General features: G+C 50.0%; 1 protein-coding gene across 11 annotated transcripts in view; it reads left to right on the top strand.

The window, feature by feature from the left end:
* RFFL (ring finger and FYVE like domain containing E3 ubiquitin protein ligase) overlaps positions 1 to 13,512 on the top strand; it is a 68,654-nt gene extending 55,142 nt beyond the window's left edge. For 4 of the 11 annotated variants that reach the window (XM_061176334.1, XM_061176331.1, XM_061176325.1 and 1 more), the window contains 4 exons: positions 2,325 to 2,717; positions 5,758 to 5,841; positions 6,823 to 7,033; positions 7,285 to 8,097. In XM_061176334.1, coding sequence (XP_061032317.1) covers positions 2,325 to 2,717; positions 5,758 to 5,841; positions 6,823 to 7,033; positions 7,285 to 7,502 — 906 coding nt within the window. In that variant the 3' untranslated portion in view covers positions 7,503 to 8,097. Of the gene's footprint in view, positions 1 to 2,324; positions 2,718 to 5,757; positions 5,842 to 6,822; positions 7,034 to 7,284; positions 8,100 to 8,272; positions 8,297 to 10,954 lie in introns of those variants that run through there. The other 7 variants (XM_061176335.1, XM_061176328.1, XM_061176327.1 and 4 more) reach the window with 6 other exon arrangements.
* Positions 13,513 to 13,535: the final 23 nt, after the last annotated feature.

Below are 13,535 nucleotides of genomic sequence, written 5' to 3'. Positions count from 1 at the left end.
AATGACACTTAGAGAAAACTAACTATAACGACGTCAGCTATGCAGACTTTTATCAGTGCCACACAAGAGTATCTGTGATTTCGACTCTGGGAATCTCAATCTCCTGGGCATTCTTTTTTTTTTTTTTAATTAATTAATTAATTAATTAATTAATTTTTGGCTGTGTTGGGTCTTTGTTGCTGTGCTTTCTCTAGTTGCAGCGAGCGGGGGCTACTCTTCGTTGTGGTGCACGGGCTTCTCATTGCAGTGGCTTCTCTTGTTGCGGAGCACGGGATCTAGGCATGCGGGCTTCAGTAGCTGTGGCACGCAACCTCAGTAGTTGTGGCTCGCAGGCTCTAGAGCACAGGCTCAGTAGTTGTGGCGCACAGGCTTAGTTGTTCCGCAGCATGTGGGATCTTCCCGGAGCAGGGCTCGAACCTGTGTCTCCTGCATTGGCAGGCGGATTCTTTTTTTTTTTTTTTTTAATAAAGATTATTTTTATTTTATTTTATTTTATTTTAATTTTTATTTATTTATTTATTTATGGCTGTGCTGGGTCTTCGTTTCTGTGCGAGGGGTTTCTCTAGTTGTGGTAAGCGGGGGCCACTCTTCATCGCGGTGCGCGGGCCTCTCACTATCGCGGCCTCTCTTGTTGCGGAGCACAGGCTCCAGACGCGCAGGCTCAGCAATTGTGGCTCACGGGCCTAGTCGCTCCGCGGCATGTGGGATCTTCCCAGACCAGGGCTCGAACCCGTGTCCCCTGCATTGGCAGGCAGGTTCTCAACCACTGCGCCATCAGGGAAGCCCCGGCAGGCGGATTCTTAATCACTGCGCCACCAGGGAAGTCCCTCTCCTGGGCATTCTTGTTAGCTTGAATAGCTTTCTACACTTAGAAAAGAGGGAGCGGAAATCTTTAGGTTAATACTTAAGTCACCACAGGATGAAAAGTTTTTAATTTCTCTAAAGGATAGGTGAGGGCGCCCTCCGGGACCAGCCCCGTGGGCCCAGGGATTACCCCTCTGGTGGCGTGTGGCCTGCTGGTGGCTGGAACAGGCCTCGGTCAGATGTCTCCGTGCTCGGTCAGCCTGCGGGGCGAGAGGCCGAGGATTTGCTTCCTGTGAGCTGAGCAAGCCTTCACGAGTCGTGTTCTCTGCGATCCTGGGAGGAGCTGCTGCCTGGTGGTACCAGCTTGCCTGCCAGGCGCTCTTGTCGCCCGTCTGAGACACCCTGTACTTTCACAGACCAGAGCTCCCTAATCACGTCCAGAGGGCCTCCTGTAGCTGACTAAATATTTGTCCTGGGTAGGCTCTCAGGCACCACTGCGTTCCCAGCACTCTGAGTGGGCCTTCCTGGGGTGGGGGTGGGGGGGGGCTGGGCCCTAGCCTCTGCAGACGGGGCGCTGGGTTGGCAGTTGGGAGATGGAGAGCCAGGCCCTTGACTCAGCCCAGCTGTAGGCTCGCCTGGGGCTGAGTTAGGCAACGTGAGCATGACTGTGGGCACGAAACTCAGACAGACCTCGAGTGTGAATCCCAGCTCCACTCTTTACTGCCTGCCCTTTGGGATGGGACTTAAATCTCTCTAGGCCTCAGATACTTGGTCTGTAAAACAGGGAGGTACGCGAATACCTACTTTGCGGGGTTGCTTTGAGAAATAAATGACAAACCAAGTCTAGCTCTAGCATATAGTGGCCCCTCAATAATTTAATTAATAACATTAGTAGTAACAACAGTCACCACCATAACCTTTATGCATTTGCTTTCTTATCTCAGCAATAAAGTAGAAAGAATCATAGTTCAGGATTTGAATCTTGACTCTTATCATTGGCTTGTATTTCCTAGCAAGAATAATTAAAACACTGAACACTTATTGAAGACTCATGTGTCAGATATACTAAATGCATTATCTCTTAACTTTACAACAATCCTATGAGGCAGTTGCTGTTATCGCCTTGCTTTACAGTTGAGGAAACTGAGGGCCAGAGAGGCTAAGTTACACCCCCAAGGTGACGCCACAAGAAATGGAGGAGGGAGACAATAAAAATCCGGGGCTTTTTTATCCTGAAGCTGGTAGCCTTAATTAATAGCCTCCATTTCTCTATCAGTAAAGTGAATAAAGTAAGCCTCCGACGGAACACTCCACGTAGTGTCCTGTATCTGGATACGTGATGCCCACAGGGGCTGCGCCACCTCCGAGTGGCTTTACCTGAAATCTGCAAGGTAGCCTGCACCCGCAGGGAGAGGAGGAGCTCAGTAAAAGTAAGAGTGATGGGGGAGGGCTCGCCCAGCTCCCATCGTACTGTCTTGTTCTCGCTGTCTGACGTGGTTTCCTCTGCCTCTTGCTCTAAGCAGCAGACCTGCTTGGACTGTAAGAAGAATTTCTGCGTGGCCTGTTCGAGCCAAGTGGGAAGCGGGCCCCGCCTCTGCCTTCTCTGCCAGCGCTTCCGAGCTACAGCCTTTCAGCGGGAGGAGCTCATGAAGATGAAGGTGAAGGACCTGAGGGACTATCTCAGCCTGCATGACATCTCTACCGAAACGTGCCGGGAGAAAGAGGAGCTGGTGTTCTTGGTGCTTGGCCAGCAGCCTGTAATCTCCCAGGAGGGCAGGACTCGCGCCCCCAGCCTGTCCCCGGACTCCCCCGAGCAGCAGGCCTTCCTGACCCAGCCTCATACCAGCACAGTACCTCCCACCTCACCCGGCCTCCCTTCCTCAGCCCCAGCCCAGGCTCGGGACCGGCAGCAGGTACGGCCCGTTGGCAGCCACACCGTCTCTGCCAGGTGGAGGGCTCGCTTTCCTCTCCCGCCTGCACCGTGGGAGCGGGGCAAGGTTAAGTGTCTGGATTATGTGACGCCTTTCTGCTTACTGATGAGGGATGATGTTTTCTGGACATCAGACTCACGTGTTGGCTTTTTTCAGGGATATTGATGCGCGCTACTGGGTGTTTGTGTTTTTTGTTTGTTTTTAATACGTACATATCCCAGTTAGAGAGTTTTAAAAAATGCATTTTTCCAGAAATATTTTGAGAAAACTCACTGGTAGTCTTTGCATATAGTTCTGTTCAAATTGCCCTCCTACTTCCTCACCTTTGTTGTGGTCTTCCTTGGCCGGATGGGGAACTCCGTTCCTCGGTGACCGTCACAGGGCACAAAGGAAGAAAAGGAACGTGTAGAGGGAAGGGAGAGTGGGGAAACACTGTGACTAAGACAAGGGCGCTGCTTCTCTTGCCAGCCTCTGTCTGGGCGGGGCAGTGGTTGGTGGGCTATTGAACAGTAAGCAGCCTTACCAGCATCCTAGTGGGGCCTGGGAATGGTAAGCTCAGAGCAGCACATCGACTGAAATATGAACCAGGCGTGGAAAGTACAGTAATGAGTAACACATTGCTTCTGTACTGAGAAAGCCCCTCCAAGGGGGAAGGTAGACGCAGAAACCAACTATTGGATTAGAGTGACGCGGGTGGACCGTTGTGTAAGGCATGGTGGTGTCCCATAGATACACGTTAAGTGCCTTAGTGAGCCTTTTACTTACATGGCTTGGGCAATAGTGGGAGGATTAGGACCTAAGAAATCCGGTTTCCACATCCGGTTTGTCACTGACTCTTGGGTCAGTTTGGGTGAGGTTTGAGCCTATAACAATGAAATGGGGTTAGTAATCCGGACCACTTTTGCTCTTGCCAGGATGTTGGGAGGACTGCCTAGCGTGATCTCACGTCTAAAGGGCTTTGAGCCGCCTAGAGCAGGCACGTGCCAGTGTTGTCAGTTCCCACACAGGATGTGGATGGCTGCTGCCTCTTGTTTATGATCACCTCCTTTGCCAGGATGGGGCCCCCTGATTCAGCTCTGACGAGCACTGAGGCATAAAGGCCACTGTGATAGCATGCTTTACCTTCAGGAAACTCAGCAGCTCCCTTGTTGGCTTGAGCCTGCTTTCTCCCCAGCGCGCTCTGGAGTTTAACTCTTCCCTCAGCTCTGGCTCTGTCTGCTGGACAGGTTTGGGCTCCTGCTTTGACTTCCTCCCTCTGCTTGGTTAAGTGCTTTCTCTCTGTTTATGGGGAGCCAGGAGAGTGCCTTGAGGGATTTTTTTTTTCCCCTCAAGAACCTTCAGGTGGCTTTTCCAATGAAAGGAGTCGGTTTTAAGCTTCCTTTCATTAATCAGAAGTTTCCAGACTGCACCCACAGGTGACACTGTGTACCGGATCTCATTGGGTACTTCTCTGATGTTTTCAGAGGGCCTTCAGGTCAGCTCACATCCCCTGTTCTGGTGAGGTCTGCGTTTTGTCATCCAGAAAAACAGGGGAAGCGAAGTAACTTGTGCGCGGCTGCCCGACGATTCTACAGCGAGCTGCACCCAGGATGCAAATCTGCTTGTACCACTCGCCCTACCAGGGCCCTTTCCTGTACCTTTAATGTCCTGGCAGTAGTTGCTGGTGAAGGAAGTGTGTGGAATAAGCACAACTGTGGACACATATTCATTGTAGATTTTGGTTTAGCCAGTGGGCAAACTGAAAAGACAGGAGCATACTTTGCAGCATGAGATCTAGTTTCTCTTTCCTGGAAAAGAAAGGACATACAAGAAGCTGTCTACTTAGGACGAGGTTAGGCTCTGAAAGACTTTTTGTAACTCCAAGGTGACACCAGGAGGCCAGTGTGTACCACACCGACGTAAATCTAAGAGAAAGCTAGACATTGTTTTGGATGCATCTCCGTACATGTGTGCTATATGTGGGAGCGTATCGTCACTTGGCATTTTTGGTGGTGGTGGTTATTTCTACTCTTCATTGCCACTGTAGTTGCTTGCCTGTTCTTAATTAGCTCCGTATTATGCATCCTAATCTGAGATGAGCGGCTAGAGGCAGTGAGTGACTTGTTTCCCAGGTTGTCCCTTTACTGAGACCAGTGGAAAAGGCCTGTGAGCTCAGACACCTCTTTGCTCTGGGCTCACACCAGGCCCTTTGCCTGTTGGGAGCAGTGGGTGAAGAGGATCTAGTTAAGGGATTTGTGGCTTCAATGGTGATGGGATTAGGAGGCTCACAGTTCTGACTACTCTGTGGCAAAACCTGAAGGAGTATCTAGGAGGGACCTTTTGAGAAGTTAGAATTCTAAGCAGAATGAAACTTCTTAAGCACAGGCGTTTGTCTTATATAGTCTCAGGCTAATAATAATTTCTGACCAGGTTTCAAGACAGCTGTCAGTAATAGTGTGCCCTGCTGGTTGGAGCATATTTCTAGAATGTGGGAGCAGCAACTAGCCAGAAGAGAGGGGTAGGGTGGTGAGGGTCTGGAAACTTTGTCTCATCCGGGCCAGATGAGGAAGTGGGGGAGATTTTGTGTGGAGGAAGGGAAGATATGATATGAACAGCTGGGAAGAAAATAGTTGGCATTGGTCTGGGGGCAGAACCAGGGACGGTGGGCAGAAGCTGTCGGGAGGGTAGTTTGGGGTCAGTATCAGGAAAAAACTTGACAGCAGTCCAGCACAGGAGTGGACGTGTGATCCTCCTTTGACTCGGAGTGTTCAAGCTGAGACTAAATTGATGGTGAGTGGCGGTTACTGCCGTCCTGGTGGTGGGCAGAATTAATGCATCTTGTTCTAGAGTTGAAATCTATTTCTGTTGCTTCCCTGCCTGACAAAGTCAGTGTTGAAGAGCAGGCTTTGTAATGCTGTTATGCGAGACTCCAGATCTCTGGGGGAGATGGGAATGCGTTCTGGATATGGTGTGAGCTGGCAAGAGGCCCATGCTATCCCTGGGACATCTCTGTGGATGTGATGGCACCTTTCTCTTCCCACAGGCCAATGGCCATGTGTCTCAGGACCAAGAGGAACCCGTCTACCTGGAGAGCACAGCCAGAGCACCTGCTGAGGATGAGACCCAGGTGGGGCCCCTGCTTGGGTCTGTCTGTGCCTTTGCCTTTGCTCTTTCACTGGCGTTCTTAGGCTGTTATTAGGAACCTCTTGGCAGACTCAAAGTGGAGAGAGGAGAATCAGTGTGTGATGATAGTCCTTCTGAAATTCTGTTTTCAGGGGTGGAGTTTAGTGTTAGCATTCCAGATTAACCTTTGTGGCTGTCAGTGTGTTCGTGTGGAGTTGTGAGTCACAGTGGAGACTGGGGAGCCACATGGCCCATTAGTTCCCAGTCTCTTGACTTTCTAAGAGCTGCCAGAGGGCAGGCTCCTGGTGCCACTGTGCAAATCTTGTTCTTTTCTTCTGCTTCTAGCACACAGTAGCCATTGTTAGGGTAAGGAAGTCAGATAATCAAGAGGAAAGATGGGAGGGAGTTCAGACCTCACCCGTGGCGGGCCCAGTGCCCAGGGCACAGCCATCGGGGCCGTGGAGCTATTGTCGCGGGTGCGTAGAGAGGATGCTCGCCCGGGAGGTGGGCTCCTTCGTGGGAAAGCAGAACTGTCTCCAGGGGAGAAGGACCGACACCATTCTCGGTAGTTTCTGGTGTTGCCGCGTTTAGTCGTCACAGCAACCCTGTGGGGCAGGACTGCTGCCTCTTCTTCATGGAGGGGCAGTTGGGCTCCGAGAGGTGAGCCACTTGCCTGATACTATTCAGTACTAATCAGCGGAGGAATCAGGATTCAAAGCCAGGGCCACCTGCTTCAGACTGCTGCTCCTTCTACCGGGTCGTGCTGCTGGGCGGGTCAGGCCGCTGCGCCTGAGCTCCGGGCTCGGGTCAGGAAGAGACCGTGGTCTCTCTTGCGATGCAGGGCACCATGCCAGCTACTGCTCCTGTGCCTACTCCTCTTGAGGCCAGTCGCCCAAAGCATGGGGTGATGAGTGCTCTGGGGTCCTGGGAGGGAGGGCCCGGGTTGGGGGAGGTGAGCCCACCGATCTCATCTTTGCCTTTGCAGTCTGTTGACTCAGAGGACAGCTTCGTCCCGGGCCGGAGGGCCTCTCTGTCTGACCTGACCGACCTGGAGGACATTGAAGGTCTAACCGTGCGGCAGCTCAAAGAGATCCTGGCTCGCAACTTCGTCAACTACAAGGGCTGCTGCGAGAAGTGGGAGCTGATGGAGAGGGTGACGCGGCTGTACAAGGATCAGAAGGGACTCCAGCACCTGGGTGAGGGGCCGCCTGGGTGACAGCTGCATGGAGTTCCGGAGCGCTTGCTGTCTCGCTTGAGAGTCGACATCGACCTGACTAAATTTCCCTGCTTTTAGCCCAGGAAGGAGTCACCTTACACATCTGCAGCCTCTAATAATAGCTGTCCTTTGGAGTTGAGGGCTGGGATGGGGTTAGGCGTCATGTACATGTATTTAATCTTCAGGGCATCCTGTGAAATAAGCGTTATTAGTGTCTTCCTTTTATTGTAGAGCCCAGATTTGAACTGAGGATTTCCTGGTCCAAGTCCATGGCCTTTCCCCCCACATGTCGCCCCTGCCATACTGACTACTGCCTCTACCAGTACTCCTTCTTTGCACACACGGTGCAAGAACACTGTGTCCTGCCTGCACTTGGGCTGTTCATTTCCCAAAGCATGGTATCATTTTCAGCGATGCCCAGTAAAATATCAAGGTCTGTGCTCAGATGAGTTTGGAAAAAAAAAAAAAAAAAGAAAGAAACTTTATGTCCCTGCTGCTGATTCCTGGTGGATGAATAATGGAACAGTAAAGGCAGAGAAGTCCTGCAGAAGAGAGAGGAGTTGAGCCGTGTGGAACTCTGCATTTCCTGAAGTGACTTCACCCAGAACCTACCCCCGCCCCCCGCCCCCCAACGCCCCCTCCCCAGCTGATTTGGTCCTGCAGGTCGTTCTGACTCCTTGCCTGCTCACAGTGGTTGAAGTCGGATTTGGGTCTCTCCTCTCCCAGAAGCTCAGATTCATAAGAGTTAGGGGACATCTGACTGGTCACCTGATCACAGACTCTCCCCTTTGGGATCGTCCCCAGAACCTCCCTAGAGTGGCGAGGACCTGGGACTAGGAGATGGCTCTGCCGGGGGGCCGCATCCCGACTCCCTGGCCGACTGGAGCAGACTGTCCCTCCTTTCTTGACTTTAGTGCTGGCTTCAGAAGCAACAGAAAAGGACCTTGTGCTTATGCAGTAGCCTTCCTGCTTGGCAGTTTTGTTCATGGCAAAGCAGTGGAATCTTTCTTTCTAAGACTAGACCAGACACCCCGGCAGGAGCTGTGTGTGAGTCCTCCGCACGTAGGGGGAGTGAGGAGGGCGGGTGTTCTGTCTGGGCTCTTGGCCGGCCTGGTTCCCAGCAGGCGAGCAGTCAGAGTTCGGAAGTGAAGGCAGGGTGGCTGGAGACTTTCCTCGTGCTGTCACATATTCAGACGCCTTCTTTCTCTTTCCTTTCCAGTGTGTGGTGCTGAAGACCAGAACGGTATGTAGTTGTTCCTGTTTGGGAACAGGCTTAGGCTCTTAGCTCTTCTGTCCTTCCCCTCCTTCAGCCCTGATTCCTGTTAACAGTCTAAGAATTCTGAGCATGTCAGCGTCCATAGAGGATGTGGGGGAATTCACTGGGAACCAAGGCTTCTCAGCATCTCTAGAAATTCTCATCCCCGTCCCCGTGAAGGGACAAGAGTGGCAGGACACCTAGGGGCAGCCTGATCTGCACGCCTCTGGGTTGTCAGAGCTCAGAAGCCAGCATTTGTAAAATATTCAGCAAAGCAAGTGGTGGCATGTGGCACATCCGGTGCATTTCCCACACTCCTGGGGCTAAGGCACTCCCTCCCCTATAGTTTTCACTTCCTCTTGGTCTGAGTGGGGAGGGTTTCTGTGTACACCTTCAGGGAAATCACTTGGGATGTTTATCAGCTTCTGGTACCAACTAAAAAGAAAGGGTGGTGGGGACTTCCCTGGTGGTCCAGTGGTTAGGACTCTGCGCTTCCACTGCAGGGGGCGCAGGTTTGACCCTGGGTCGGGGAACGAAGATCCCACATGCCTCACGGTGTGGCCCAAAAAAAAAAAAAAAAGAAAGAAAAGGGTGGTGACCTGAGAGCCTTGTTTGTACAGGGCTGGGTAGTGGTTAGAACTGCTCTGGGGATAGATCGGGAAAGGTGTTACGTATGGTGCTCATTGTGGCGCTCAGCTGCCACAAACTCACCCGTTTGTTAAAGACCACCACTGGGCCTTTGGGCACCTCCAGAACACACTGCAGGAATCTTGACTGCAGATCCAAATCATTCTAAAACATGCTAGACCTTCTTGAAAGCCTAAAGGCTACATGGCTGTTTTACTAAATAACAAATTTGGAGAGCCTTCTGAAAAAGTTTTAAAGTGCTTTGCAGGCCCCTACACTTCTGAGAACATCCTTTCTTGGGGAAGAGGTCACAATCATATAGCTCAGAATGGGGCACAGTCTTCTGGCTGATAAATTCTCAAGAGTTGAACTCCCCCAAATCATTTGGAGTTCTAGACCCACTCCCTCATCTGATACCAAGATCGGGCCAATCCACTTGGTGTCTTTCTTTTTCTGATTCCCTGGAAGAATGCTGGCAACTGAGTTGATGAATTTGTTAATCCTGATAGAAGCAATCAGTAATGAAATTCCATAAATTACTCCAGCTCATCTTAGGTATTTATATAGTTCAGTTGTTTCCAAACCTTCCCTGTTAGGGCCAACAGCTCCGCAAAGAGGTAAATAGGTTTCACTGCCTCTTACAGCCAGCCCTCCTCAAGTGTTTCTTGACTTTTTGAATAGTCTAGGGAACAGGAAAAGAAAGTGCAGAAGCAATGGAGTGTGAGAGAATTCCCTGTGGAACCGTAGAGGTGGCTGGTACGAGGCCAGTTGCCTGTTTATGGCTACCTGGTTCAGGCTACCATTTAAAACATGCTGGGGATGGTTGGCTTTGGGGAAGTGAAGGTTTTTCTGTTCCTGCAGCTAGCCTAGGATGCTGGTCCTGCCCACTGTATCTTACCACTTGCACAAGCCAGTTAGCCTTGTCGAGAACTGTGCACTGAGCAGTTAATACTATCTTGGCAGTCCCTGCCTTCAGGCCCCTTGCCCAGAAGCCCGCCTGCCTGGATTTGAATCCTTGGGCGAGCCACTTAACCCTTTGGTCTCAGTTGCCTCATCTATAAAATGAGTAACAAGAGTACCTACTTCATAGTTTTTGTGAGGATCCAACGAGTTAAAACATGCAAAGCGTTTAGGACCCTGCTAGCACCTGTAAGCTTGCAATAATGTGAGCTGTTATCATTCCCTTGGGAGATGTTCATTTGTCAGACATGTAGAGAGCACCTACCATGTGACTGGTTGTAGGGATTCAAAGATGAATATCAGACCTCAGAGCACATAGCAGTTGTTTAGTACATTATTATAGAAATTGATTGCATTTGTTGAATTTAGGGGCCCATAGTGTAGTGGGGAGACAAGTAGGCAAACTCAAAAATTCTCATGCATGTGATGAGCAGTCATGAGGGTGTGAATAAAGCCATGTGTGGGGAGCAGAGAAGAGGGAGCCATAATCTCTGCCGGGTTTTTGCAGCATGACGTCTCCTCAGAGGAAGCCTGGGGGTAGTCTGTGGCATGGCCCAGGGGCTCCCGTGATCCTTGGCTTTATTAAATTGGGGATATGTTTACATATAAGCCTCATGATCCTTAGTGAGCCATTCATTACAGCTCCATTTATATCTAAACTTTTCTGAACCAGTTTTATCTTTTCATCATGTTCTGCCTCAGAGAATATTGAGTCCCTAAGTGCCACTCACTGGCTGTATTACAGCCTCAATTGTCTGAAAATTATCTCTTTTAAGCTTTGAGGACTTTGCCTTATTTAGTTCTCATGTTCTGGGGACGTCTTTGATCTACAAGTACTTGACCCTTCAAATCTATAGCCTGACCTGTAGAGGTGCAGATTAAACAAGCAAGTGGAATTAACTACTGGGGAAAAGTTTTCTTGGAGTTCTGTTTGAGTGAAGTATGTGTATTTGGGGGGGCTGTTCCCAGTGTGCCTGTTCTCCCCCTGTCCCCCAACCCCATACACTTAGACAGTCTTCTTACTTTCCCCTCTACCCCCTTTCTGCTGTGTGTGTCCAGGGGGAGCAGTGCCATCCAGCCTGGAGGAGAACCTGTGTCGGATCTGCATGGACTCACCCATCGACTGTGTTCTGCTGGAGTGTGGCCACATGGTCACCTGTACCAAGTGTGGCAAGCGCATGAACGAGTGTCCCATCTGCCGGCAGTACGTGATCCGAGCCGTGCATGTCTTCCGATCCTGAGGGCTTGTACCGGCTTCTTCAGTGCCTTACAGGGACATAGCTCGAGGTGTCTGGGCCCACAGTTGGCCAGCTTGCAGAGGGGCAGCCTAACAAGAAAATCTGCAGTGTTCCCAAGACCAGGGCAAGCAAGATGCTGTGTCACCTCTGGGCATGCACAGATCGCACAGGCAAGTCCCTGTTTCAGCGATCTTGGGGTCATGATGGTAACTGATGAAGAGAGGACTTTCTGGAATTTGGACCGTATCTTCTTCCCTTCCTCTGAGAACCTAAACAGTTTCACCCTTCCTCCTGTAGCCCACCCATCTCCCTGAGCTGCGTGCCTCTGTTCCACCCATCGGAAGTCCTGGTAGAAATGGCTCTCTTCTTCCCCAGCACATCTGGATTCATTTCTGGTCCCTCTGGCTTTCTGTGCTTTAACCGACCTTTGCTGAAATCTCTTGCTACATTACCTAAAATCCATGTGTTTCTTCAGACCAAAAAGATGTTAGCTTCCCAGACCAATAGCGATCCTCCTTAGGACAGAATTTGGCCCAGTAAACTCATTTGTGGCGAGAAATGAAACACAAATGCTATTGAAAAAATTTGAAGTCGTTAAGAGTTGCTTCCTTAAGTGCTGGGATTGGAAGCTATCAGTCTCCTGACCTGACCTTGGCAGTCAACAAAGCATCTGGCTTTCAAACTGCTGGGAAATTCCAGTCTCTGTGCGCGAGATGGTGCATGGATCATCTCTGCTTCTTCTCTTGGGGCCTGACTTTGTGCCATCCTTAATTTTAGTTTATGAGAAAAGGGAAAGCGTTGGGTGGAAGCAGTGGCTTTCTGCTTGGCTTTGCCTTCTCCAACAGACAGCCTTAAACCACTTTCCCCTGAGCATGAGGTCCCTCTTTCCCATGGAGGTTTTAAACATGGTCTCACTGAAGGCACAGAGACTTAGGCAGAGAGCCTCACACTTCTCTAGCCAGACTTCTCATGAAGCTCCCGGAGACTGAGCACGTAAGACAGAGCACCTAAGAGGTATCAGAAGGTACTGAACGAGGCTGGATTCAGTCCTTGAGCAGACAGCTGGAAGTCTTAGTTCCCCAGGTTGGTGGGGACTCCCTACTCCCATTTCCTTTCTCAGCCTGCTGATTTAGGGGCAGGTCAGGAGGAAGCATTCTCTAGGCCCTTTAGGAAGGGCCGTGCAACGAACAGGTGATGTTCTCGAGCCCCCTTAGGGTCTTTTCACCACTGGAAGAGCTTAAGTTTGCCAGAGAAGCTTAGCCAAGCACAAACGTACGTACTGTGTACTATCAGAAGAGCGGTGTGTGCTGCCGTCACCACTGGGCGAGCTATGCAAACCCTTGAACACCCGAAGGCCCTGGCAGTCCCCCCACCCCCACCCCATGCAGCCAAGATCTCTCAGACTGGAAGAACCAGTCCTGACTTTGAAAGCAGTGGGAAACCTCTAAGGGGACCTGTTTATTGGTACAGACATGTTTAATGCTGTCAACCACGAATCAATCTCTTTTGGGGGAGTGAAATAATTTTAAAGTGGTTGTCAGCTGAACACTGGACTGCTTACCTTGACATTATACCAAGTGCTAGGTGATTTGATTCTGGGCTACAGCCTTTGTAGGAACTGGGGGAATCAAGAAATTTCCCTATAAAGACATCGTCTTTCACCTTTCTGCTGGACAGTAAATACTATAGTTTACAGTGCCTACCAGTTTAACAAAGGATTCAGCTACTCCTCAATTCCACTGTGAAACAGGTCTACATGTATGCAGCTCAGTTACAACCTAGCAATAACTTCAGGGCAGAAGCTGGCTGTCTCCCTACTTAAAACTTGCTTTCTCTGCTGCGGCCTTACCTCTCCCTACCTCCCAACTTCCCTCTTAAGACATGAGTTAATAATATCCTGATGGTTGGTTTGTAACCTCAGTAAGAATTAGAACTGATGTCATTTACTCATTTTGGAGAAAGAACTTGCCTTGAAGTCTTCTAACCTCTTTTGGTGAAGGTTTCCATTTAGGAAAAAAGGTGGCAGACACCTCCCCCCCGCTTTTTTGTATCTTCTTTATTCCTACACCAAGTAAAAGTTGGGAATTCTAAGATCCCATTTCAGTTACTATCTAACCTAGGTAGAAAACTTGAATTTTATCCTTGGATATTCTCTCCTGCTCCTCATAGGTCCTTGGTCTTAATTATCATGGAAACGTCTAATTCTTCCATTATTCCATGGCTTTTGCTGTGACTGTTCTGAGGTTTCAGTTGAAACTTGTTTTAAAAGACACGGACAGCTGACTGGTTCATAATACATTGGAATAGCTGGATCCAAACTAGTAAGAGTAAGCTGTACAGGGATTAGCGCTCAATATAAAATGTATAAATTTGTTGAAATCTTTTGGATGTGAATGTGTTAT

Source organism: Eubalaena glacialis, chromosome 19 (genome assembly GCF_028564815.1).
Source record: "Eubalaena glacialis isolate mEubGla1 chromosome 19, mEubGla1.1.hap2.+ XY, whole genome shotgun sequence".
Lineage (NCBI taxonomy): Eukaryota > Metazoa > Chordata > Mammalia > Artiodactyla > Balaenidae > Eubalaena > Eubalaena glacialis.
Note: the sequence above shows the minus strand (reverse complement) of the source record. Positions and strands in the feature narration are given on the sequence as shown.